Here is a 23614-nt window from a genome sequence, read left to right as displayed (position 1 = left end):
TTCCGGTGCGGCGGCCAGAGGCTCCTGAGGCGGACTCGTTTTCCGCCGCTGCCCCGGGGGCTGTGGCGCCGCCTGGCCCGGGCATGCTGGGCCGGCCCCGCCCGTTGCCGCTGCCGCTGCCGCCTCCTCGCGCTGCCCTGGCGGGGAGGTGAGTCCGTGTCCCTCCCCACCGCTCTCAGCTGAGGAGGGGGCAGCTTCGGCCCGGCTGAGCGGGGCCCGGGGTGCTTCGGCAGCCTCTGCTCAGCGTCCCCTTGTGTCTGCCTCTGTACATACCTGCGACCTCGCTTCCTTCCTGCTTTCTTATCACCTGTCCCCTGTGTCAGCCGATACATCCCCAGGGGCCTCTCTTTTCAAGGGAGGCTTGTCCCCTTCCTTGGTGGGGTTTAGCCTACGATCCCTGTGGGACATCGAAAGGGCTGGGCCAGGCCTGTCACTCCCTTTTGCCATCAGCTGCATGCGAGGGGACCCCCAGTGACTGTGGGACCGTCTTTCTGTCCCTCCCTTGTCCACGTCTCTGGACCGTGTCCACCAGGCTCTGTGATGTCTCCAGAGGCCTGGTCATCCTTGGTGGCAGTCCTGTGACTAGGTGATTCTTGGCTTACTGACGGGTCTTCAGGTGACTTCAGAGTCCAATTCTTGACCTGCAGATGCACATGCAGTAGTTGCAGGACTGTCCATGGGTGGGGAGAGTAATCTGTAGGGCAAGAGCTCTTTTTTCTTTTCTTTTCTCTCCTCTGCTTTTTAAAGGTGCTTTACCGCGAAACTTTGGCAACCAGCATGCATACCCAATAGTACTTTGTCCCACAGGGGCTGAGAGCAGGGTATGACTTTTTATTCTGAAACAGACTTTATTAAGGGAGGACTGGAGTCAAAACCTCTCGGAGTAAGAGGAGGATGCAGTCACTGCTCTTTGGCCTTAGTGCGAATGATTAGTCACAGCAGCTTTTGTGCTTGGACGCATGTCTGTTGCAGACTGAGCTTAAGATTGTTATGCTGGCTTTGATGGGCCATTGGTAAATAACAGTGTTTAGCTACCACAGTCCGGGGCTGGATTTGACTTCGTAGTCTAGAAGATTTTTATTTCTGGTCCCATGATGCAGCCAGCCCCAACCTCCCCCGCCCCCCGTGTGTTATGGTTTCTCTGCTGCGCTTCCACCAGCCTCTCTCTTCTGTGTTTGTTCTTGTCATATGAAAGAGTCTAGCAAAGGACTGACTAACTTGGGGAAATAAATGAAATTTCAAAATAAGAGATGTATAGCTGTTAATACTTAAGTGCTATTATTTTTTTAGGGCAGGCTCATTTGCTAAATGCAAGTGCTGCATAAATTTAGGCATTTCTTACTTTGTAAACATTTTGTCACTTTAGTAATGGAGGCTCCATATGATGGCACCGAAGTGACTGTAGTAATGGAGGAAATAGAGGGTACCTACACCTATGCATCTCCAGTGCCATCAAAGAAGAAAAAGAAATATAGAAGTCCTGGAGACCAGGGGGAAAAGGCCAAAAAACCTAGGTGAGTTCCTTTCTGTCTTCCTCTGTCAGTTTCCATTTGTGGCTGTTTTCAAGTGTCTGAGCAAGGATTCCATTTCTTTAGTATAAGTTACCTCTGCAGTTTACTTCGGCTTGTACATCACTCGGAACACGTCAAGACAAGTGTGATGTGCGTGCTTTTCTGATCAGTGCTATTGCATGCCCGGAGCTCACCATAATTTGCAGTTCTGTAGCTGCAGTATTGTGGTAGATGCTTTCCCTTTGCTACAGAATGACTTGCTAGAATCTAGACCAGTGGTTCTCAACCTTTTTGGACTTGGAGCACCTCTCACTGGACTTGAGGCACCTCTCCAGTACTTTTGTGAATTGAGTGGCACCCAATTTCAAAAATTGTTTTATAGATTATAATGCTTACCTCCTTGCAGAGAGATTTGGGGCAGGAGTGGGAGATCATTGAGGCAGGGATGAGCCTGAGCCTGAGCCTGCTCTTATCTGCTTAATTTATTTGGTTATCCACTCGCACCTTGCAGCACCCTTTAAAAGTTCTGGCCATGCACCCCAGTTGAAAATCACTGATCTAGATTTTAACCTTAGAGGAGATTATGATTATGATTGCTATTGCCTGCAAGAATGTGTACTAGATTAATGTGTATCCACAAGATGAACAATAAACTTCAAGACTCAAATATGCTTCAGATTTCAGTGAATTACTTATTTTGCTCATTCTCCTCACCACCCCCAATACACTCTTATCCTTTTCTGCTTATGGAAAGGCTAAACTATTATAGTGGTCTCATAATTGGCCCTGAGGCTAGCATAAAACTGGTGGCTTTATTTTACATTTGATCTTAAGAGAAAAACTTGCAGTATTACTTTCTGTTTCAGATCAGCTTACCTTCTCTACTACTATGATATCTACTTGAAAGTACAACAGGAGCTTCCCCATCTCCCACAATCTGAAATCAACAAGAAGATCAGCGAGAGCTGGAGGCTGCTCAGTGTAGCTGAAAAAAGCTACTACTTGGAGAAGGCCAAACTAGAGAAAGAAGGACTGGATCCAGTAAGTCATGTTTCTTACCTATCCTGACCTTGCCTGCCCTTCTTTACTGTATGAATTATAACTTCCTGTTCAATTTGCTTTTTTCCTAAAGAGTACGGTGAGTAAAATACTAGGAAAAATCATGACCTGTAAGCTACTTCTGTCTTGGTGCAGATTTGATGTGCATCTCTAATTGATCCCAGCGTGTTCAGAGGTAGCTGGGCTAGCCTTTTCCTTAGGATTAAAAAGCCTCCCTATTTCTTTAAACTTTAATGTGTTTTGAGTACAGTGATATCTGATTATAATAGACTAAGTCATGATATAATACAGCAGGATGTAACATGATCTAGCTTCCCAGGTGCTGCATTATATCAGAAGTAGATTAGCCATGTGCATGAGGTGAATATTCTAAGATAACTGCCTTGTGGCAGTGCATACCATAGCTGTATGGGAGAGTCCCTTCTTTATAAATACCAGTCTAATCCTGATGGACTTAGGCTTGTTGTGGGAGGTAGTGTGCTTGGGAGTGTGAAGAAGGGAATTTATTTTGTTGCCCAATCTTTGTCCAGCCAAAGAGCATTACTAGTAGGCTTCAAACAGATTCTGCCCAGTACACACTTATCAGAAGCATAGTGAGCTTTTTTGTAAGGGCTGGTAAAGAGTAGGGTTAAAATAGGACTAAAAATTGAGGATGGAGTTTTGGAGGCTCTGTCAAATGTGGAGGAATCTTCAGAGTGTCTTTAGAAGCCTGTGAGTCCTGATGGATGCACTAAATGTCCCCTCTCCCAGCACCTTGATTGCAAATTAAACTTTCTTTTGAGTCTTGCTCCTCTTATTCCCTTCTCTGTTTTTTGTCAACAGAACTCCAAGATGTCCACTCTGACTGCAGTAGTTCCAGACATTCCAGGTTTCCGTAAAATTCTTCCTCGCTCAGATTACATAATTATTCCCAAAACCACTCTCCAAGAGGACAGGAGCAGACAGCCCCTAGAACTGTGTGTGGCACAGGGCCAGACTGCATCCGAAGGAATAACAGCTTCTACCAACATCACAGGGGTCTCCCAAGATGCAGTACAAAACATCCTTTCTGTAGACTCGAGCCATGTTGGCATTTCTGAGCAGTGCATTGCCATTGAAGGACTGGCAGAAGAGTCTGCCTCATTTGGTCAGTCAGACACTATAGAAGAAATTGTTGCCTCAGAGATTCTTTCTCATTACGTCAGACCCATAGCAGATAAAGTAACTGGAGATATCCTCTTGGATGAGGCTTCTGGGGAGATGGGAGAAGGGCAGCCATATCAGACGACCAGTGTGGTAATCGAAGAGACTCTGGTTAGCAGCTCCACAGACCTCTCCAACGGGAGCATTGCTGTGGCACGACCTCAGGTTTCAGACAGTCTCTCTGTGGTAACAGTGGTGACTGGGAGGGTAAGTTAAGCTAGTAACCACTGATAACTTTATTTCCGTTAACTTGCTGCCTGCTTTTTTCCTGTAGTCTGCTCAACCAGCAGGTCAATAGTGATGAAAGAACGTTTCATTATTAAATGAGTCTGAAAAGGCTGGGGTGTTTCCCTATCCCCCACTATTAGCCCAGGCTTCAAAAATGATTGCCCTAGGCTTTGGGATGGGTTCCATAGGGAGCATTTACACATGATAGTAATGTCGCACAAAAAACTCCGGTGCAGTTGATGCCGGAATTTATTGCTCCCAGGCTCAGTGTTTGCTTGTGTGCCCAGGATTGCAGCCTCATGTAACTGCACGCTGTACAACAGTACTCGTGGTGGGCAGTACTATCCTAGAGTGGAGTTAATTTACTTACTGTGGCCTAATAGCGCTGCATGTTTAGACAGCGATGCTTTACTATAGAGCTAATTAGTCAACTCTGCAGTAAAGCGTCTTGTGTAGGTGAGCCCACAGAGACACTAGAGCTTTATTTTGTGGGGTTCAAACACTTTAGTTTCCCTGTCTTGTCCTGCCCTCTGCCCCCCATTGGTTTCCTAGCTACAGAGGATTGGATGGGGATTCTTTTGAATTCTGGGGTGTTACTACTTATCTGGCAAGACTCAGAGAGATCAAGCAGTGTCTGCCCAGGAGCTGAGTGCAGTGCTTTCAGCATGCTTGCGGCCTTTTCTAGACTGAAGAGATTGACAGTCTGATCAAATCTGCTGTGCAGCCTTTGCTTCTTTGAACATGTCACTTGTACAATGGTGCCTCTGAGCATAGCTGTGTGATGCACTCTGAAATCTTATATTGAAGGGACTCTTGATAGAAGTTTAGAATACAGCAGCATGTAGCCGTTGCTTGTTGTATAGCTTTCCTTTTCATGATTTTTAGGATACGGAGGAGAGCAGCTCTTCCACGCCCCCCACACAATATATTATGCTGCCTTGGCCAGCTCATTCTGTTGTGGAGAATCCGACATCAATCAAACTGGTAAGTAAAGGAGGAGGTTGTGTTTCTGTCAGGCTTTCTTTGAACTACCATTTCTGCAATATCACTGAGCTTATCTATGTCAGTCTGTTAATGTGTGGTGGCTAACACCTTCTGAGTCCCGGCCTAGACAAAGCCTTTAAGAGTTTGATCATATTCAGCTCCTTATTCCTAACAAGATACATCACACTAATTGCAATTTCCTCGCTAGTTGGGAGGGTCTGTATGCCCAATGCTACAGCTTTAAATAAACTTAAATGAAGTTTTATAATAAATGCATAACACAATCAGTACAGTGGCCTTTTGTGTTGTGTAACTTGGTATTCAGCTGGTGATGCGCTATGCATGTTGTGAGGGGCATGTGAGCATGCTATATAAAATTGTCCTGGGACAGATATGTTGCTGGACTAGCATGTGCTTCATGTTCCAAGGTATTTTTTTCATACTTATAGGAGAATGAAATATATATATATATTTTTTTTTTTTTAAGTGGGAGGTTAGTTCCTGTAGGAGGGGGAGCATTTAATGACAAATTACACAGCTGTGAAATTCCTGAGCCCTTGCATTAATTAGCCCTTAGTAACAGGGCCTAGGACTCTGAACATAAATGTCCTGTGACACTGAATATTGCTAATCTTTTTGAGGGAAAAATACTTTCTGCACATCAGCTTATGTAAAGTGTATAATATTACTTGGCTCATGGGGGTTAATTAGCTAATGTTTGTAACAGGGTTACCAGTAGAAAGTGTGTATTGTGGGTTATATATGTAGTTCTGTAGAGAAATTCTTGGCAATCGTTTTGTTTTAGACAACGACCTATACCCGCAGGGGGCATGGAAATTGCACCAATCCTGGCTGTTCCTTCACTTACGTCACCAGGCACAAACCTCCAAAATGCCCGACATGTGGGAACTTCCTGGGAGGGAAGTGGATCCCAAAGGTATTGTCCCACATTGTAGATAACCTTTGCTTTTTCTAGTGATTGACATTTGTGTGAATACCTATGAAATCCCAAAGCTTATAGCCTTGGCAAGTCAGAGAGATATGAAAATGAATTGCTGTCCTTTTCTTTCAAAGTCTGTGTTGGAACAAGTTGCTGGTGACCATGAGTTAGATGGAGATTTGCAATGAGCTTGAATGATATTGCTTCTACATTTTCTGCCCCTGTGATGAAGATACTCTCTACACAAGTGGTATCAGTCTGAAAGAAAGGGGGAAACCTTATCAGGCCCCGACACCTTTATAGGGTTCAGTTCCCCCGCTTGTGGTCTGACTCCAGTTCTTGTAAGGTTCTCTTGTAGCACTCATCAAACTGCACACAGATCAAATGAGTTTAGACACTCCAGGATGTAAATTTAAGGAGGTTAATTCATGCAAGTTTCTATCAGTCCAAAAGGCTTTGAGTTTCTCCTTAAATCGTCTTTGTTCTTCTGTTGTGTGGTAATTCACTGTGAGAGTTGGGTGCTTGTGTGCATGTGCGTGCACAAGTCTGTGCATTGCCAAATGCATTTTGTTTGACCAGGATTTATGGGTACTGCCTTGGTACAAAAAAGGCACCCTGCACGTTCGCAGAAAACTAAACTGAAGTATACAGTGTCAAAAGCAAATGGCTTCTGTCTGAAAGTGGTGTCTCCTGGTGTGTTCCAAGTAACCCCTGAGGTGACTGGAACTGAAAGATATTAGAGGGAACATGTCATTTCTGCATTTTGACAGCATTTTTTTGATTGTAAACAGCTTTGTTGTTTACAGTTCAACCCTTTAAATATCTGCATCAGTAGTTCTTGTTTAAACCAGTGCAAGAAATACAGAGTTGAAGCTGGAAGTGGAAATACACGCATCTTGCTATCTAGTGAGGAAGGGCTTTGGCCTAAATGTCTGTATCTTGGGTCTTCCTTTAAAAGATCCTTCATTGTAAACTAAGCATAAAAGCCTCTCTTTAAAGTGACTTGCATATGAACCAGCAGTATTCATAGGTGCTAGGGTCGGAAGGGACCTCAACAGATCATCATTGAGTCTGACCCCCTGCCTAGGCAGGAAAGAGTGCTGGGGTCAGATGATGCCAGCCAGATGCCTATCTAGCCTTCTCTTAAAGACCCCCAAGGTAGAGGAGAGCACCACCTCCCTTGGAAGCCCATTCCAAATTTTGGCCACCCTTACCGTGAAGAAGTTTTTCCGTGAAGTTTTTTTCCTGATATCTAGCCTAAATCTGCTTTCTGTCAGTTTGTGACCGTTGTTGCTTGTTACCCCAAGAGGCACTCTGGTGAACAGAGCATCTCTGGTCACTTGCTGCGTCCCACTAATGAATTTGTACGTAGCCACAAGATCACCTCTCAGTCTTCTCTCACGAAGGCTGAAGAGGTCCAGGTCCCTCACTCTAGCCCTTAACTATATGAGTGGCCCTCCTCTAGACCCTCTCAAGTCTATCAATATCCTTCTTGAAGTATGGAGCCCAAAACTCGACACAGTACTCCAACTGCGGTCTGACCAATGCCGCATAGAGGGGAAATATCACCTCCTTGGATTTATTTGTCATGCATCTGCTGATGCATGATAAAGTGTGGTTAGCTTTGCTGATGATTTCGTCACACTGACTCATGTTAGTCTTGGAGTCCACTATGACTCTGAGATCCCTTTCCGCTTCTGTGCTGTTGAGAGGGTCACTGTTGTGGATGTGCTGCCAGAACACTGTATTTCTTGGTGATCCTCCCTCTAACTCAGGTATCACTAGCTCAGAGGGCCCAACTGTTATTTGGCCATTGTGAAGGAAACACTTCTGACTTCATTCTGTCTAGGATAAAATATCTTTTGAGAAGTTAAAATTTCTTCTCTTGAGGAACGCGTACTTCCTGAATTCCTCAAAATGAGTCTTTCCCAAGTGATTGCAGAACTCTCACACTAGTACACATTGTTCTGGTCCCGCAAGGTTATACATATAAAAGCCAAACTGCACATTCAGTTCATTTGAACTCTTAGACTGAGTTCAAAGCAAGAGACTGGTTTAGAGAGTTGGAGTTGTGAAAGAAAGGGCCTCCCACTAGGAGAAAACCGTGGATGACTTATGCTATGAAGTAAGTAGTGCTGTGGAAATGGCATGATGGGACAGCTCTAATGCTAATGAGACATTGGCTGTTTGAGGGGATATGTGTTTCTGTTTTTATATATTTGTGTATCCTCAGACTCGTACCATGCTTTTAAAATCAGTGTTAAGCAGTCCTCAGACGAGATTTGAATAGAAATCATTTTCCTATGAAAGTCCTAGAGCTCTGAGGAATCTGGGTGTCTTTTTTTTTTTTATTTGTTTTCAGGAAAAGCAACCCAAAGGCAAAGCTGAGCCAAATTCTGGTGTCTCTGTCAGAACACCAGCAGCTAAACGAAATCAGCAGCCAGTAGTTACAGATCAGACAGCTGCTCGAGAAAATGCCTCCAGAGCTACTTTGGAAAGCTCTGAAGCTGTCAGCCAGCTCCTGAATGCTGTGCCTATTGGGGAACAGATGCAAGAGACTGAGTGGGAGGAAGTGATCATCTCTGAGGCTCACATCCTTGCAAACAATGTGCAAGCGGAAGACAGAGGGAATGCTGCTGCTGTGTCGTTGGCTCAGGAGAGCCGTGTGCAGGGGGATGCTTCCTTAGAACAGGTGGAAAAAGACAGTGCGGGGTTGGGGCTTCAACCATCCTCTGAGGTTACAAGTCCAGCTAACCCTGCAAAGAAACCAGTGGGGTGAGTCAGTTCCAGATAACTTATAGAGGTGTTGGTCTGTTACATGTGGCAGCACTGGCAGTACTAATCCAGTGAAATATGTAAACTTTGCCAGCATCCTTGGTAAGACCTACTCTGTCCTGCCCTGTCCCCTGCCAGTATGGGGTTTCCCTTGGAGATGTTATTCTGTGAGTCAAAGCCAGCTTGCATGATAAAGTGAATTACTGGGATAAATCTGAGGCCAGATTTGTTCTTTAATTCCCCACCCTTGCACAGTGTGGTGGGTACTGATTGTGCTTCCTTCTGGCCTGCTGCCTGCTTGCACTGCACTAATGTGCGTACACTGTGTAACATTCATTGCAGCTGCTGCTCTTGTCTTTTAGAGTTGATGCTCCTGCTACTGTACACAAAGGACAAGAACTAAAGATCAAGCCAAGACCCAAACCCTCCTTGCTTGCAGCAGCAAGACCCATGAGAGCAATCCTACCTGCCCCTGCCAGCCTGGGGAGGGAAGCCAGCACAGAGCCTCCCAGCACCAGACAGGCCTTTCCAAATAATGGTAAGAGCAAGAAACAACCCATAATGTTCTTTGAAAGAAGTAGAGGCTTCTGAAATGTGGGCATAAGGAGTCAAATGATGCATAGTAAGTGTCTTGATGTTGCAGTGTTTTCTGAGGAAACTTGAATTCTAGTACTTGTCTGAATCACCAGTTATATATTGCTCACTGGTTTGTATTGTAGTGTCTAGCAGACACTTTACACAATCAGCCTTCAATAATGGAGCAGCTTCTCGCCATTTGAGGTTGTAAGCTGCAAACTTCCAAAAGCTGCTTTGGTCATTTTGGGTTCAAAAAACAACAGGTCCCATTTGTCTCATACCTACATTTGCACAAGCTGCTAGGATAGAACTAAAATCCTAGTAAAGATGCATCTTGCACATCTAACCTACTGTGTTCCTCTCTTTTTCAAGATAAGCTTTCCCCTGTGAGAACCTCAGGCCTGAAGCCCAGTACACTGAAGCAGCTGGGTCAGCCTGTCCTCCAGGCAACTAGTCTTGAGGAACAAAAGGTAAGAGTGTTGCTTGCTTTTCTAATCTGTATGCTGTCTGCATTGGATTGAATTGGCTGGGTACAAGGTAGGATTTCCAAAAGGGCCTGAGTGTTGAGGAAATCTAGTAACATCTTGGAGCTGGGATTTGTGACTAGTGCCACTTAGCTTTTGGTTTCTCTGAGGCAGAATAGGCTAGTGGCATGAACACACGACTTCTGAGCTAGGAAGTGCTGAATTCTGTTCCTCTGTCTTGGACTTTTTCTTCATATTACTGGTTTAACACCTCACTAGTTACCTCATAGGAGCATTTTGAGGATCTCTTAGTGCTTGAGGGTGATGTGTGATAAGTACTAAGTGGTGTTCTTGCATTTGTTCTGTGAAAGTGCTGCATAGCTAGTGATATATGCAAAGATGTTGGAGTAATTCTAGTTTAAATTAACACTGTAGTATACAAGCAGCATGCTAAAATACAGCCTGGTTTCATTTTAATGTCTTAATAGTTCTTGTTTGTGAGTGAGTGACTTGTGCATCCAGTACCAGATTTCTCAAATGTGTTTTCCTCTTTTATGTTCAATCTTACAGCTCCACAGTAGCCCAATCAGCGGGTCATCTCAGGTGAAAGTAGTGGAGGTTAAACCAGACTTATTCCCTTCCTACAAGTATAGCTGCACTGTGACTTTGGTAAGTGTCTTTGACAGTCTGTGGGAACACCAGTGAGCCTCTTGAGAAGTTGCAAGAGTCTTCAAAGGCAGTTGCTTTCATCTTCATCATTAGCTCTTTGGCTCTGATAATTACAAATTTGAAAAGCAATTGTAGGTGTTCAAGAAATCACTTCTATATGTGGTCTCCTTTGAAGGTACAGCTTGGAATTTGGTGTGCTCTCATTTTCAAGCAAGTACTGTGTTGATGAAATAAGGTGTCCTAACAGCTTTGAAGTTTCCCATCTAAAGCTTAGGGAATGATAGGGCAGACTCTTTGTATTATGTATGGTCTGTGTCTTGAAGGTCACCATTAGCAGGGATCAGGTAGGTCAGTCTCAGTATTGGAATAATAGTGTCCTTGAGAGTGCCTGTTACAGTGGTAGGTTTTGTGAGGTGGACATGCATCAAGTAGGGATTGGAATGAGAGGTCAGATCCAGCTCATAGTCATGAGTTACATTGGCTTCCAAGAAGAATGGTTCTGATGGTCTGGTAAAGTGAATTACTGGGATAAATCTGAGGCTAGATTTGTTCTTTAATTTCCCACCCCCACACAGTACAATGAACCAGTGCCAAAAAAACAAAGGACGTGTCATATTCCAAGTACTCTGGGTTACACGGCCGTTTATGATTTGATTTCTCAGTTGGGTAGCTCCTCTTTTTTTCTATAGGATAGCTCTAATTTGGGGCCTTTAACACTTTCTGGCTTGTATCTCCACTTGTCTGAGTGAGTCACTTCATGCATTGTATGTCTTCCATTGCTACCTACGCACTGAACCAGAACATTTTAGTGTTTTGATGAAATCCTGTTAGATACTTTATGTCCTAACGTAACCTTAATCCCTTTCTGGCATTAGTATGAGAGGGTTAAATAGGACTATTTCTGAATTTCTTTCCCCTGCCAAGTGACCATCAAATCAAGCCTAAGGTCTATAGATTAATTGAACTGTTTTAATGTAAGTAGCCAAGCCTGTTTAAACCTTACTGTCAGGGGTCGCATTCCTTCTGTGTCCTTCCAGGATTTGGGACTAGCAACTTCACGTGGCAGAGGGAAGTGCAAGAACCCATCCTGTAGTTACGTATACACGAACAGGCACAAGCCACGTATCTGTCCCAGCTGTGGCTACAACCTTGCCAAGGACAGACCTGAGAAAACAGTGAAATCCCTGGTGAGTTGTTGTCTTTCATACTGAATTGAACAGATTGCCCTGGGGTTTGCTGCAGTCTCTTGAGTCTCTGTGTGTGCGGAGAACTGATTGCCACTGCAATATCTTGGTGTCTTCTAGTGCAGCATTTTTTCAACCTGTGGATCGCAACCCAAAAGGGGGGTCCCAAAAATGTATAAAAGGGTTGCAAACAAACTTTAAAAATGGATTCTCCTTTAAAGGAGAAAAATGTGGGTTACCATGGCTTTTTCCCTTGCAGGGTATCAGAGTTCCAGCCTGCAAGGGGCTGCTTGGTGCCATGTATGCCCTACACAGTGCGGGGCTGGGGCATGGGGGCAGGGGACAGCAGGTTGGGAGAGAGGGAACTGGGTCAGGACTGGCCATCAATGTTTATGAATGAGTCCTGGTACAAAAAAGGCTGAAGACCACTGTTCTTGTAAACTAAATCATAAAAAAAAAATTGGGGGGATGTGATTGGAACACTCTTAATTTTGACTGTAGTGAATATTTTTGAACCCGGGGGAATCAGTGTTAGTTTTGTTGTTTTTTGGGTTTTTTTCCCCCCCCCAGTAAAGTTAAGGAAGAAACATCTTGATGATTACAGTGTTTTAGTGTTTTCAGGCAGCTTATTGATTGTCACACTTTTTCACAGGAGTGCTTTTTCGAATGAAACTGCAATCTCCAGTATTTTTCCTGAGGAAATGCTGAAGTTAATTTTGCTGACTCCTATTGGAGGCTATTTTACCATCCTAGTGACTGTACTCTATTCTATTCAGATTAATAATGATCACTTTTACCACTGGCTGCCTCTACATTTTTAACTCCCCCACCTGTTTTTCAAGGAAAGGACATGTAGGAGAAACCCTTCCACCTCTCACCTTGACACTGCCTCTCTGAATTTGAGGTGAAAATTCTCAGCGAGTCTTATCTCCAGGTTATAGCAAATGTCAATTCACTGTGTCTATTGTGAACAGCATCATCCTGTTTTCAGTGGCTTTTGACTCATACTCCCACTCTGACCTGTTGGCAGACGGAGGCTCGGACTGGTTTTATTTCATCCTGTGAAAATTTTCACAACTGTCTTAGCTGCTTTTCATCTAATTTGCAATAGATTGCATAGAATGAAAATAACAAAACCTGTTATTTTATGACACTTGCTCTTTGCCTCTGAGCCAAAATCTGCAAAATTGTACGAAAGAAGTTTTGAAGTTCATCTCTGTGGGTTGTTGCTTGTGCTGAACTGGTTTGGACTTTTAAGCGGTTTTCCCCATTCCTGACTGGCATGCTCACTCAGCATGTAAGCTGGCTACATTCTAATTTGCATTTGATTTGAATCTTCCAGCTGCAATTTATTTTGAAGAACAAAATTGTTTTGCTTGTTATATAAAACAGAAAACCCCTGCACTCAAATAATACCATGTGAAACCCACACATACACAGATGCCTAAGGAACCTTACTTTCCTTTTATCTGCTTCCTTAATACAGTATGCTGGTCTTGCATTTTGAGAGAGAGCATGAGTGTCCTGTTTCTTCCTCCTTTTGGATTTTTTCTGGACTTTTTTTTTTTTCCCAGCGTTAGTATTCCTAATGCACACTTTGTGCGGGAATCAATGCTATTTACAGTGCCCTTGGACAGGCCATTTATCTCATCACTAGACTAGACAGAAAACCAGCTGAAACGCTGGCCAGGATGGTTTGTTTTACTGATTAAGTGGATTAGTCTGTTACTGTCTCTGCTTTGTTGAGCCCCATAGTGCTGAATTCCTCCATGATTCAATTTGGTTCTTGTGGGAGACTGGCCACTACTGCTCAGATGAACCAGACTCCTGTATTTTATATTTATTTTTGTGTATTTGGTACTATGCAGTATACCTGTAGCTTTCTCTTACTTGGTTGCTTATTTCCTCCCTGTTTTTTATCTTTTATAGACTATCTAGGATGATTGAACATGTTGGAAAATTTGCACCATAGCCTGCAGCTTAAGGAAATTATGTGTTTAGCAGGAATGTTAAGGGTGTGTGTACTTTTGCAGCCCTTGCCTTGCCACTGTTTATACTTGTTAAGCTATGGTAGCTTGTACAGTTGTCGTGCTCTACCTGTGTATAGCAGTTCTAGTGAAGTGCTGAATGGGCCAACCACAAGTTTCAGAGAGAGCATGTTTCCTGGGTACAAGACTGACATAGATTTTGTTCCAGTCTAACTTAAATTGATTCCTGTGCTTGGGTAGCATATGTACATGCGTCTCGGATCTACTGTTAGGCTCCAGGAAACTTAATGCTGTATTCCTCTGAATAGGAAGCCTGAATATTTTGGCTTTTTGTAGGAGGTGAACTCTGGTCCCCCTGATGTGCTGAACACTAGTGAGCCCTTAACTCAGGCCCAGAAAGAGATCCAGCGCCAGTCCACACTGCAGCTGCTGCGCAAGGTAATGCAGATCCCGGAGAACGAGTCAGAACTGGCTGAGGTCTTCACACTCATCCATGAACTCAACAGCTCGCGGCTCATCCTGTCCAACGTGAGTGAGGAGACGGTCACCATAGAACAGACCTCCTGGTCAAACTACTATGAGTCTCCATCTACGCAGTGCCTCCTCTGTAACAGCCCATTATTCAAAGGGGGACAGAAGTAAGATCCTGTTTTAGATTTGACTTTCATCATCAAACTGATGTTCTGTGTATATAAATGTGTCTGAAGTAATGCTGCTTTATCCTCTTGATATCAAAGCCAGGGTAAACATTTTCATTTTAACTTGCATCTCTGATGGAGCTTAGGGTTTTGTGTGAGATGTTCTTTAGTATGTCTGGGTGGCAATTACAATCTCTGACATCTAGGGTTTGCTTTTGTATAGCAGGAAAGCTTCACTGGTGAGTGTCCAACAGGATTCAGCTCTGGATTTGACACTGACTCTGTTCCTCATTTTCTGTTCCTGATGATTTGCAGTGCATAATGAGTCTGAAAGATGCAGTAGTGTAAAATGGCAGAATTGTAGATGTGCTGTGGTAACTTGATGCTTTTCCCAGTCTCACTTTTTTGCCAGAGTGCTTGCTGTATGTGACCTGTTTATTTTTAATGGCTTGTGCATTGAGTGTCAGCCTGCAAATGATTCCAACCCTCTTCAGAACCTGGGCTGAGAATCTTGGAGTTTCTTTTCTCTGAACATTGAATCACTTGCTTTCCCATTTCCTAAGCTAGTACCAGGCAGGTTTGTATACCTGGTGGATAAGTTTTTTTTTCCTGCTTGTTCATTACAGTTCCCTGGCTGGCCCTCAGGAGTGCTGGTTGCTGACTGTTAACCGGTTACAGGTGGTTACTGCTCAGGTCAAGGTGTGTTTGAATCTGCAGTGCCTGGCCCTGCATAGCTTCACTGATATCTACACAGGTAGGAAAAATGATCAGTAGGTTACTCTATAGAGACACCAACCTGCATAAGCTGTAAGCTGGGGACTGAGGCAAAGTCCTTTTTTGAACCAAAAAGTGTTCTTCTCCCTACCTTAGCAGACTGTTTCTTTGACCGAGACTTGTACTGCTTATCCTCCTAGTTCACAGATGTGTGCTAATCACTAAAGTGGGAAATGCCCCACCTAACTGGAGCAACCCTGTCTAGAAATGAGTGACTGACTCTGTTCTGTGTTGTACACAAAATCACTGAAATATGTGGGATGTGGAGCTGTGGGCTGAGGAGATGGACAGTCAGTGTTCATTGCAGGTTTTCTATACAGGGTGCAGAGCTGGATTGACTTTTGTGTTGCTTCCTTTCCAGCCGTGTCTTTAAATTTAAGAAAACTCTCCAGAAGCTCTTTAGCCATGCTCTTTCTGACCCTCTAATCAAGCTTGGGTGGTTTGTTTGCTTAGCAGTAAATGAGAAGTGTTGCATTTTACACTGTGTTTGTGGGTTTCCAGATCTTGTAGTGGTGTTTAATTACAGGCCTCTTCAACGTGGGCAACAAGCTGTTAGTGAGCCTGGACCTTCTGTTCACAATCCGCAACCACATTAAACTTGGAGAGGATCCCAAAGTGGCAGTTAGCAGTATCCTGGAGTCCGTGCAGGAGCAGACCGGTAGGGTTGTTCTCCTTCAGTTATTCTGACCTGGCTGCTTTCACTGGGAACTTGAGGGAGCTGGAATCTTAATACAATAATAATATCAGATGGGGAAAAGTTGATGAACTCTAGATTGATAGGAGAGGGCTCAGCACTCCTTGGGTTAGGTTTCTCTTGGGCTTTGGTTTTGGTAAAAAGCTCTACTCTGCATTTATAAAGGTAGAGTTCTCTCTGTCTATATATAAACCAATGGATTTATCTGTAACTGTAGTTAATGTAAGAAACATTAATGCTTGTGGCTTGGTAACTCACATCTTCTGTATCAGAGAGAACTGTTTCTTCTTGGGAACTTCATCCCCACCTTCTAAGCATTGTAGGGAATTCTTTCTCCTTTCAGTAACAGTTGGTAGGTCAGCAGCAGGATGTAGTTATTTTGTGAATTGGCCTCACTTGACCAAGAGCAGCAAGAATGATGAGCAGGGGAGCTCATACAGGAGGTCTGGATTCCTACTTCAACCAGAAGACACAGGCATCCAATGTAGACACTTAGTAGTATGGTGAAGTGAGGCTGACAAGGGAGCTGGGTTCCAATCAGGCTGTAAAGATAATCCCCATTGCCTGTGGAGATAGAGCACAAAGAACAGCTATTGAACATTATATGCTGGGAAAATGAAGGTGATGAGGCACCAGGGAACAGCCTGAGAATTAGGAATGTCGTGGGTATTTAAATATGAATAGTGTATTCTTTCTGAATATCCACCTGCTCAATCTTTGGTAGAAAATGAGCATATTCCATTAATTTCCTCCCCTCCAGACAATGAAGCTTATACCTCGTGGCTTCATAAAGAAGTGTGTTTAGCTAGGAGTCTCTTTTGATTAGTGCTAACAATTTTCATTTAACAATTATTTCTGGGGGTGTTGAGTGATTTTAAAATGATTGAGGAACAAAAGGTCTAGTTGCAACATATCCTTGTTGGTCAGGCTGAGTGTTTGAAGCTTAATTTCTATAGCTATTCTGCTTTCAGAGGAGCCCTGTCCAACTTTTTCTTGAGGCTTTTTCCTTACTGGTGACTTCAGCATTGGACAGTCCAAAGGGTGGAAAGGAGATTTTAAGTTATGTTAGTGTCTCCAACTATTTCAAGGCTTCTCCTTAAAAATTGCTCCATTAGATCACGCCTTGTCTATTTTATACAAACCTCTTCATCTTTGGGGCTTTGAAATAGTCTTTTTTATTATTGAAACAGCAAGCAGTTCACTGAACAATTTTGTACAAATTTCAGCAAGAAATCTGGAGGATGGTGCTTGTTCTGAGCAGTAGCTCTGATGGTGGCTAGTTTTGCTACCTTTCCCTATCCTTTTGGAAGTGAAGCCTCTGTGAATGAAGTTTGACTCAACAATGCAAGTAGCTTTAAATAAAGCATTCTTTTCTTTCCAGAAAAAACTCTGAGCCCTGATGAGCTGAGTCAACTCCAGGAGTTGCTGTGCAATGGCTATTGGGCATTTGAATGCCTCACCGTCCGGGACTACAATGATATGATCTGTGGAATTTGTGGCATTGCGCCCAAGGTGGAGATAGCTCAGAGAAATGAGGAAAATGTCCTGGCGCTGAAAAACGTTGAGGTATGTTGAGACAGTCATCTCTTCTACTAGCACTTCAGACTGTATTTGAGGGTTTTTCCACTAATCCTGATTTTTAGTAACTTGTGAGGGTTATGTGTGCTTTTCTCCAGCTGATATCTCACAACCTGGCTCACTGACGTCCATTTCCCCTCCGAGTGGAACTCCCAGATCATAATTCTCTTGCTTTTGACTTGGAAGCATCCTCCTTTAATAGCAATTTCTCTGAGGTGTCATAGTATCCTTCCATAATCCAGAAGGAGGTGGTATGCTGCATTCCCTGTTCTCTAGCTGATTAATCTACAATCTGTCATCTCCCATTTCTATGAGAAGCAAGCCTGGATGTTTGATTAGCCCAGGGCAGAAAAAGGAGCATGGTGTCTGCTTGGTTTGTTGGGCTGAGCAGTGTCCAAGTTGGCCTTCCATCTCTTTTTCAAATCAAAGAGGATTCAGAGCCCTCAAAGCCAAGCAGCTTTTGACCTATATGTTTTCTTCCCCGGCAGTTTACCTGGCCAGAATTCTTGTCATCTAGCGAGGTGAATGTGGAAGACTTCTGGTCCACGATGGAGACGGAAGTGATAGAGCAGGTGGCGTTTCCTTCTAGCATCCCGATCACCAAGTTTGATGCCTCTATTGTTGCTCCTTTCTTCCCACCGCTGATGAGAGGGGCGGTGGTTGTGAATACTGAGAAGGACAAGAACCTTGATGCCCAGCCAGTGCCAGGTAACTCACTCAATGAGCTGGAGGCCCCTGGGTGCTTTCAGCAGTGGTGATGCACTTCTTTTTCAGTTGATGACTCTTTTGGAGAGAATTGTGAAACAGCAGTTCTTAAAAAAGATGCTTTAGATCCTCCAGTCCTCAGTGGGGCCTTAGGTTAGCTTCTGGTCTTTTTGATTATGAATGCCATGCTTGGACTTGGGTCTGCCACATGGAATTTTAATGTCTGCCTGGGATCTGCTGGACTCAGGATGCCATTAAAGCTGAGGAAATGCTCTATATCCCAAGTACAGTTCCCTGTTGAGGATTTCATGTGGGCAGTAATCACCTGGGGCTTATGAACTTAAGTGTTCTGTGTTCTCTATCTTGAAAACTCGTATTTTACAGCTTCAGATGGTTCTTGTGGGTATGCCATTTTTGAGATGCTAACGGAGGTATAAGAGGTCTGTAATGGACTTGGAAAGGAAAAGGTCTAGCAATTGATATCATTGCTATAGTACACCCATCTAAAATTTATTATGGGTTAATACTATTAATATGTTGGCTCAGAACATCCTGTATGTTGGAGTCGGATATCAGAATCATTCACTTATGGTTCCTTGTTGAGAGCTGGGTTCACTTTGAGTAGCTCTTTGCTTAGTAGATGGATACACATACAGAAGCTTGCACCTAGCGTTGGGGGAAACCTGCCTTCCTGGGCTTAGTCCCTTGTATGGAGCAGTGCTGTTTAGCAGAAAATGAACCATTGACTTCTTCATTCCTGAGTTGCTTTTGGAAGAGAAGCTCAGTACGAACTTGGTGATAGCATGTGTCATGTCTGAAGGAGAGACACGCCAGCAACCAGTTTTCAGAGGGAACTAAAACAACAATGTAATTGTGGACCAAAGAAGTTCAGGCTGCCCAGCATCCCGCCAACAGCTGTAGCTGTACCAGCTGGCCCAGGAGAGGGCCTCTGCAGTTGCATGGCAGAGAAGCAGCAGGCAGGCCACTGTAGACAGGGGCTTGTGGGCTTCTGAAATGTTAAGCTGAGGGCTGCAGAGCCAGCTCCAAGGCGTAAGGGGGGTTGTATTGCAGTGTTGATGCTGCAGATGTGTGTCTTGGACTAAGGGGTTTCAGAATATTGAAGGGGGCTGAGTGCGCTCATTGGGACAATCTTGCCCTGCCAGTTTCTTGAATTGGTCCCTGTTAAATATTTTGATTCCAGTAATAAAACTCCTAGAACCTCCCCAGAAAAGCATCCAGCTGCTGGCTTGGTTTGGGGTGAGGCTGGCCATCAGCTTCTCCTTAGAGGCTGGGATGGTTCATGTGATCCACTGCAAGCACCCACTTCTGGAGAACTGACTCAGTGGCTTCTTCCCTTTTGAGGGTATGTGCTGAGTGCTTCTTCCTTTGGCAGGTAATGCCAGTGCCTTGGTGAGGCTGCTTCAGGATGAGACCTGCAAGCTGGAGCAGATTGGCTCCTATGATGAGGAGCAGCTGCGGGACTTTCTGACGCAATGTGGAGTGCCCTGGGAAGTAGCAGATACAAAGGTAATAGGCCTGTTCCCCATGCACCAGGTCATGCCCCCCTACCATCTTCTCTTCAATTGGTAATGTGTAGAGTACCTTTTGCTCCACTGTACTAAGAAGATGGGTGGATCAGAGATCATGAGTCCCTGCCGTTTGCAGGTTGACTGATACACAGTTAAACAGTCAACCCTTGTGGGTTAGAGGAAGAGAAACTTGTAATTACCTTGTCATGGGCTCCTCCTCTTGGAGATGTGCATCTTCCCTGTTGTACTCAGCATGAAATTAAAAGCTTGTTAGCATATGTTCAAGCAGGACTTGTGTGAGATGGCACTTAGCCAGGCCCTTTTTTTAGGAGACTCCTGGGCCTTCATTCTTTATTCAAACGCAGGCCTTTCTTTCTGTGTTTTGCCTAGGACCAGCTCTGTTACTCTCTCCTGGCCCTCTATGACTTTGTGCTAAATGGGACAAGTGCCAAACAAGTCTCAGCCCAGCACACAGGAGGCAAAATCTACAAAGTGTGTCCACACCAGGTAAGGCCGGTTGGAAGTTGCCATCTGTTTGCTTGGCAGATGTGAGTGGCAGGTGCTTTAATCAGTGTTTGACACATTGTTTGCACAGGGAAAGATTTGTCCCCCCTCTCCTGGAAGTATAAACAGGAGACTGATAGTGAGTGGAGGGGAATTGGGGATTCTTGTTCTCCAGCTCTTTTCAGGGGGTGTCAAGGTGACTTGGTCTTAATAGTCCCAGAAAGCAACATTTTTTTGAAGGAAAGAATGTAAGGTTGGGGTGAGTAAGAAGTTTCTTGACTCTGCCACAGAGTTGGGATTAAAAAATAATCCTTCTCTGCATGAGTCACTGTTGACCTGTGTGGGGAGGAGACAAAACTGAGGGGGCACTGAGTTGACCAGCTAGTTAAGAGAAGTTGTGACCATTACACTTGTAACTGGGAGTTTTTAAGCAAATTATTTTGTTCTCTTTAGGAATTTTTGTTTTAGGTTTAGTGCAGTGCAATGCCCCAAAGTTGCCAGTTTGTTTTTCTCTCTCCTTCCTAGGTGGTGTGCGGCTCTAAGTACATCGTGAGAGGGGAAAGTGCCCGGGACCATGTGGACCTGCTAGTCTCCTCACGCCACTGGCCTCCTGTCTACGTGGTTGATATGGCCTCTGCCGTGTCATTGTGTGCGGACATCTGCTGCCCTGACCTGACTTCCCAGATGTGGGGAAAGAACCAGGGATGCTTCTCTGACCCCCTGGAGCCGCCAGTGGTTAGTTATATTGCAGTCCTTGCCATCTGCCAGGCTGAAAGGAATTTTCAGCATTGGTACCAGTCTTGTGTCATCTGCAGCTATGACCCTGGGGGTGACTTGGCATCCTTTTATTAGGCTAATTCTAGAGTGCAGCTCTCTGCCTCTTGGGAGGTGTCATGGCCTGTTCAGTGTTGTTACTTTTACTGGTACATTCCTCCTGGGAACAGTTACAGGCAATACTTGCTGCTATTGCAATTCACACATGTCCTCTTACACATGCAGTATGCACTAGTGATATGTCTTAATTGCACAGCTTGTGGATGTTGGAGCTTGTGGCCTGTTCTTAAGACAGTGCCTTGAGTCATGCAACAGACATTTTACTATTAGAAAAGCAGGGAAGCTGGAGAGCAACAGGGATGTAGTGATGATGTTTTCCTGCCTGTTTGATGGCTCAGCATGGGGTTTGGGCTGTATGAGGCTGCCCTCTTGGCGTCTGTGGAGAATACTGACTGTCTCCTTACCCCCTCTTCCCGAGGTCATAATTCTCATCTTTGATTCAAGAAAGAGTTAGGATTTTCCTAGTCTCTTAACAGGTGTGCACTCAGCTGGGTGCATGGGTGAGTGTGTAATATAAAAGAACTCTTTTCCCCTCTTCCAGTATGTGTCCTGCCCAGAGCTGCTAGACAGGCACTACAGTGTGGATATGAACATAACTGAGCACTCTGTCCAGCACCCAGTCACCAAATCTGCAGCCCGCCGAGTTGTTCACGCTGAGGCAGAGGCGAATGCCCAGAGCGACCCAGTGGCCCGGCACCATTCTATTTCCTTGTGTCAGGAGCTGGAGCCTTACAGTGCCATCATCGCCACCATCAACGACAGCAAAACTAGCGACATTCGCCAAAGGCCGATCACCTTTGACAATGCCACCCACTATTACCTCTACAACCGCTTGATGGACTTCCTCACCAGCAAGGAGATTGTGAACCAGCAGATCCATGAGGTGGTACAGAGCTGTCAGCCTGGCGAGGTGGTGATCCGGGATGCCCTGTACCGGTTGGGGGTAGCCCAGATAAAAACAGAAATGGAGGAGGGGGAAGAGGAACTCCAGGAGGATGATAAAGAGGCTGCTGAATAAGCTGTTTTGAGCTTAGTTGGCTTATCTCTTTCTAGCCAGGCAGGTAGGGGTGCTGGGGTGGCTTTGGCCAGCTCTTGGCAACTGTCAGGTTTATTTGCGTTAGCTAATTCTTTACGCGGAGAAGCTGTGATTACAGAAGGCTTTGACTGCTTACACTGACCAAAGAGCTGTGTGCTTCCTGAGGGCTGTCACTGCTGCCGTGAGCATGAGTTTCCTTAACATCCTTACAAAGAGAATGGGATTCCTTGCCAAGGTGATTCTTGGCCCCATCGGTGTGTGAAGCAAAGTGCTGCTCTTGCAGGAAAGGAAAGTAGCAGAAAACAACACAGGGCTCCCCCCAGACTGTTTTGAATGAATTAGCAGAATACACTGACCTCCCTGCTGTGGGATCCTATCTGGCCTCTGGCTGTGCTCTTAAAAGACGCATGCTGACCGGTCCTTTTAATAGCTGGAAGCAGCCAGTAATGTCCAGGTGGCCACCTAGGAGACGCTGGTGCCCAAGACAGGAATATGCAGTTGTAAGGAGCTAGATGGTGCCATATTGGTGTCCGGGGTCACTGGCAGTGCAGTGTAGCAGCTGTGTGGCTGTGGGAGTGAGTTTCTAGGACAGTGGATCCCTAAACTTGAATAATGAATTATTTAGAAGCTGCAGTGCCTAGTGAGCAGACTTGGTGGAAGAAAGAGTTGACAGAAAAGGGTTGTCAGAAAAGGGTTGTCATTGCTTTGACAAGCCAAGTGATAGCAGGTTTTTTGAAGCTTGAGGTGTGCTGTGTAAGGCAATGGTTCTTGAAGCAGGAGAGGTACCTGAGTCCTGGGCACCTTACTGTTCGTTTGTGAACTGTTGCATCTTGTCTGTAAACTTCGGACAGTGCCGATGATGGCACTGTAATCTGCATACTATCCCTATGACCAAGCTTGAATTGCAATGAACATCTGTGTCTCAGCAGCCAGACGCCGTGAGCATAATGTAAACTCTTCATGGGCCTCCCTGGTTTTACTAGTCATTTTGCTTAGGCAGAGTATGGTAGGGAGAGCTGCATCTGCTTATCTCTCTTGGCCCTGTGCAAAGTGTCATATCCCCATCCTGCTCTCCACAAACTTGTAAAACCCAAGTGGGTCTCGTATCCTCCACACTGCGTTGACTGTTCCTTTTGAGGAGCTTGGCTGAGACCCTTTTCCTTCCAGCATAGTTAAGCAGCTACTTTAAAGCCCATTTGTAAGCTACTTGCATTGTCCTCTGACTCCCTTCCTTTGTGCTGGTCATCCTTCTGGATGTAGGCATCTGCTCCAGACAGAGAGCTGGGATGTCAGGGCATTGGGAAACTAGGACAGAGTTTCTATGAGAGGACACGGGACGTTCAGAGATGCATAGTATGAAAATTCCCTTCTGTGAAGGGGAACCTACTGAGTACCGTACTGTAAAAGTAAATGTATTAAGTCTGAGCAAATTCGGTAATTATGCTTTGGGGTTTTCCTGTTAAGAATGTTAATTTATTAAAGACATTAGTGACTTTTTCAGTCTGTGATAAAGTTTAATAAATTATCTCCAATTTTTTTGAGTGAAACAGCTTGGCTACTTGAGTTTTTGTGAAATTTAGACATCAGGAAAAGGGTATGTGCAGTTTGACAGAGATATACATTGTTTGCAGTTGACAGGTGAAAAGTCTGCCAGCCTTTCACATCCACATGGACTTTAGGCCAAGGTGAGTTAGAGAAGTAAAACTTGGTTGTCTCAGTCCTATCTTTTGAAAGTACATATAAAGTCCCCGGGCTTCACACC

General features: G+C 44.7%; 1 protein-coding gene across 1 annotated transcript; it reads left to right on the top strand.

The window, feature by feature from the left end:
* On the top strand, window positions 1–23399 carry HMGXB3 (HMG-box containing 3). The gene is made up of 20 exons (XM_090065049.1): window positions 1–148; window positions 1367–1514; window positions 2378–2552; window positions 3393–3959; window positions 4866–4964; window positions 5770–5901; window positions 8267–8679; window positions 9042–9217; window positions 9628–9725; window positions 10290–10388; window positions 11426–11575; window positions 13897–14198; window positions 14825–14952; window positions 15499–15630; window positions 17048–17232; window positions 17733–17952; window positions 19343–19476; window positions 19869–19985; window positions 20508–20717; window positions 21358–23399. Exons 2-20 carry the CDS (start codon window positions 1369–1371, stop codon window positions 21832–21834), a joined length of 3960 nt encoding a protein of 1319 aa, XP_089921175.1. The 5' UTR covers window positions 1–148; window positions 1367–1368; the 3' UTR covers window positions 21835–23399.
* Window positions 23400–23614: the final 215 nt, after the last annotated feature.

This window comes from Crocodylus siamensis, chromosome 10 (assembly GCF_052110815.1).
Source record: "Crocodylus siamensis isolate JL-2025a chromosome 10, ASM5211081v1, whole genome shotgun sequence".
In the NCBI taxonomy this organism is placed as follows: Eukaryota; Metazoa; Chordata; order Crocodylia; family Crocodylidae; genus Crocodylus; species Crocodylus siamensis.
This window is presented reverse-complemented; position numbering and strand designations above follow the sequence as displayed.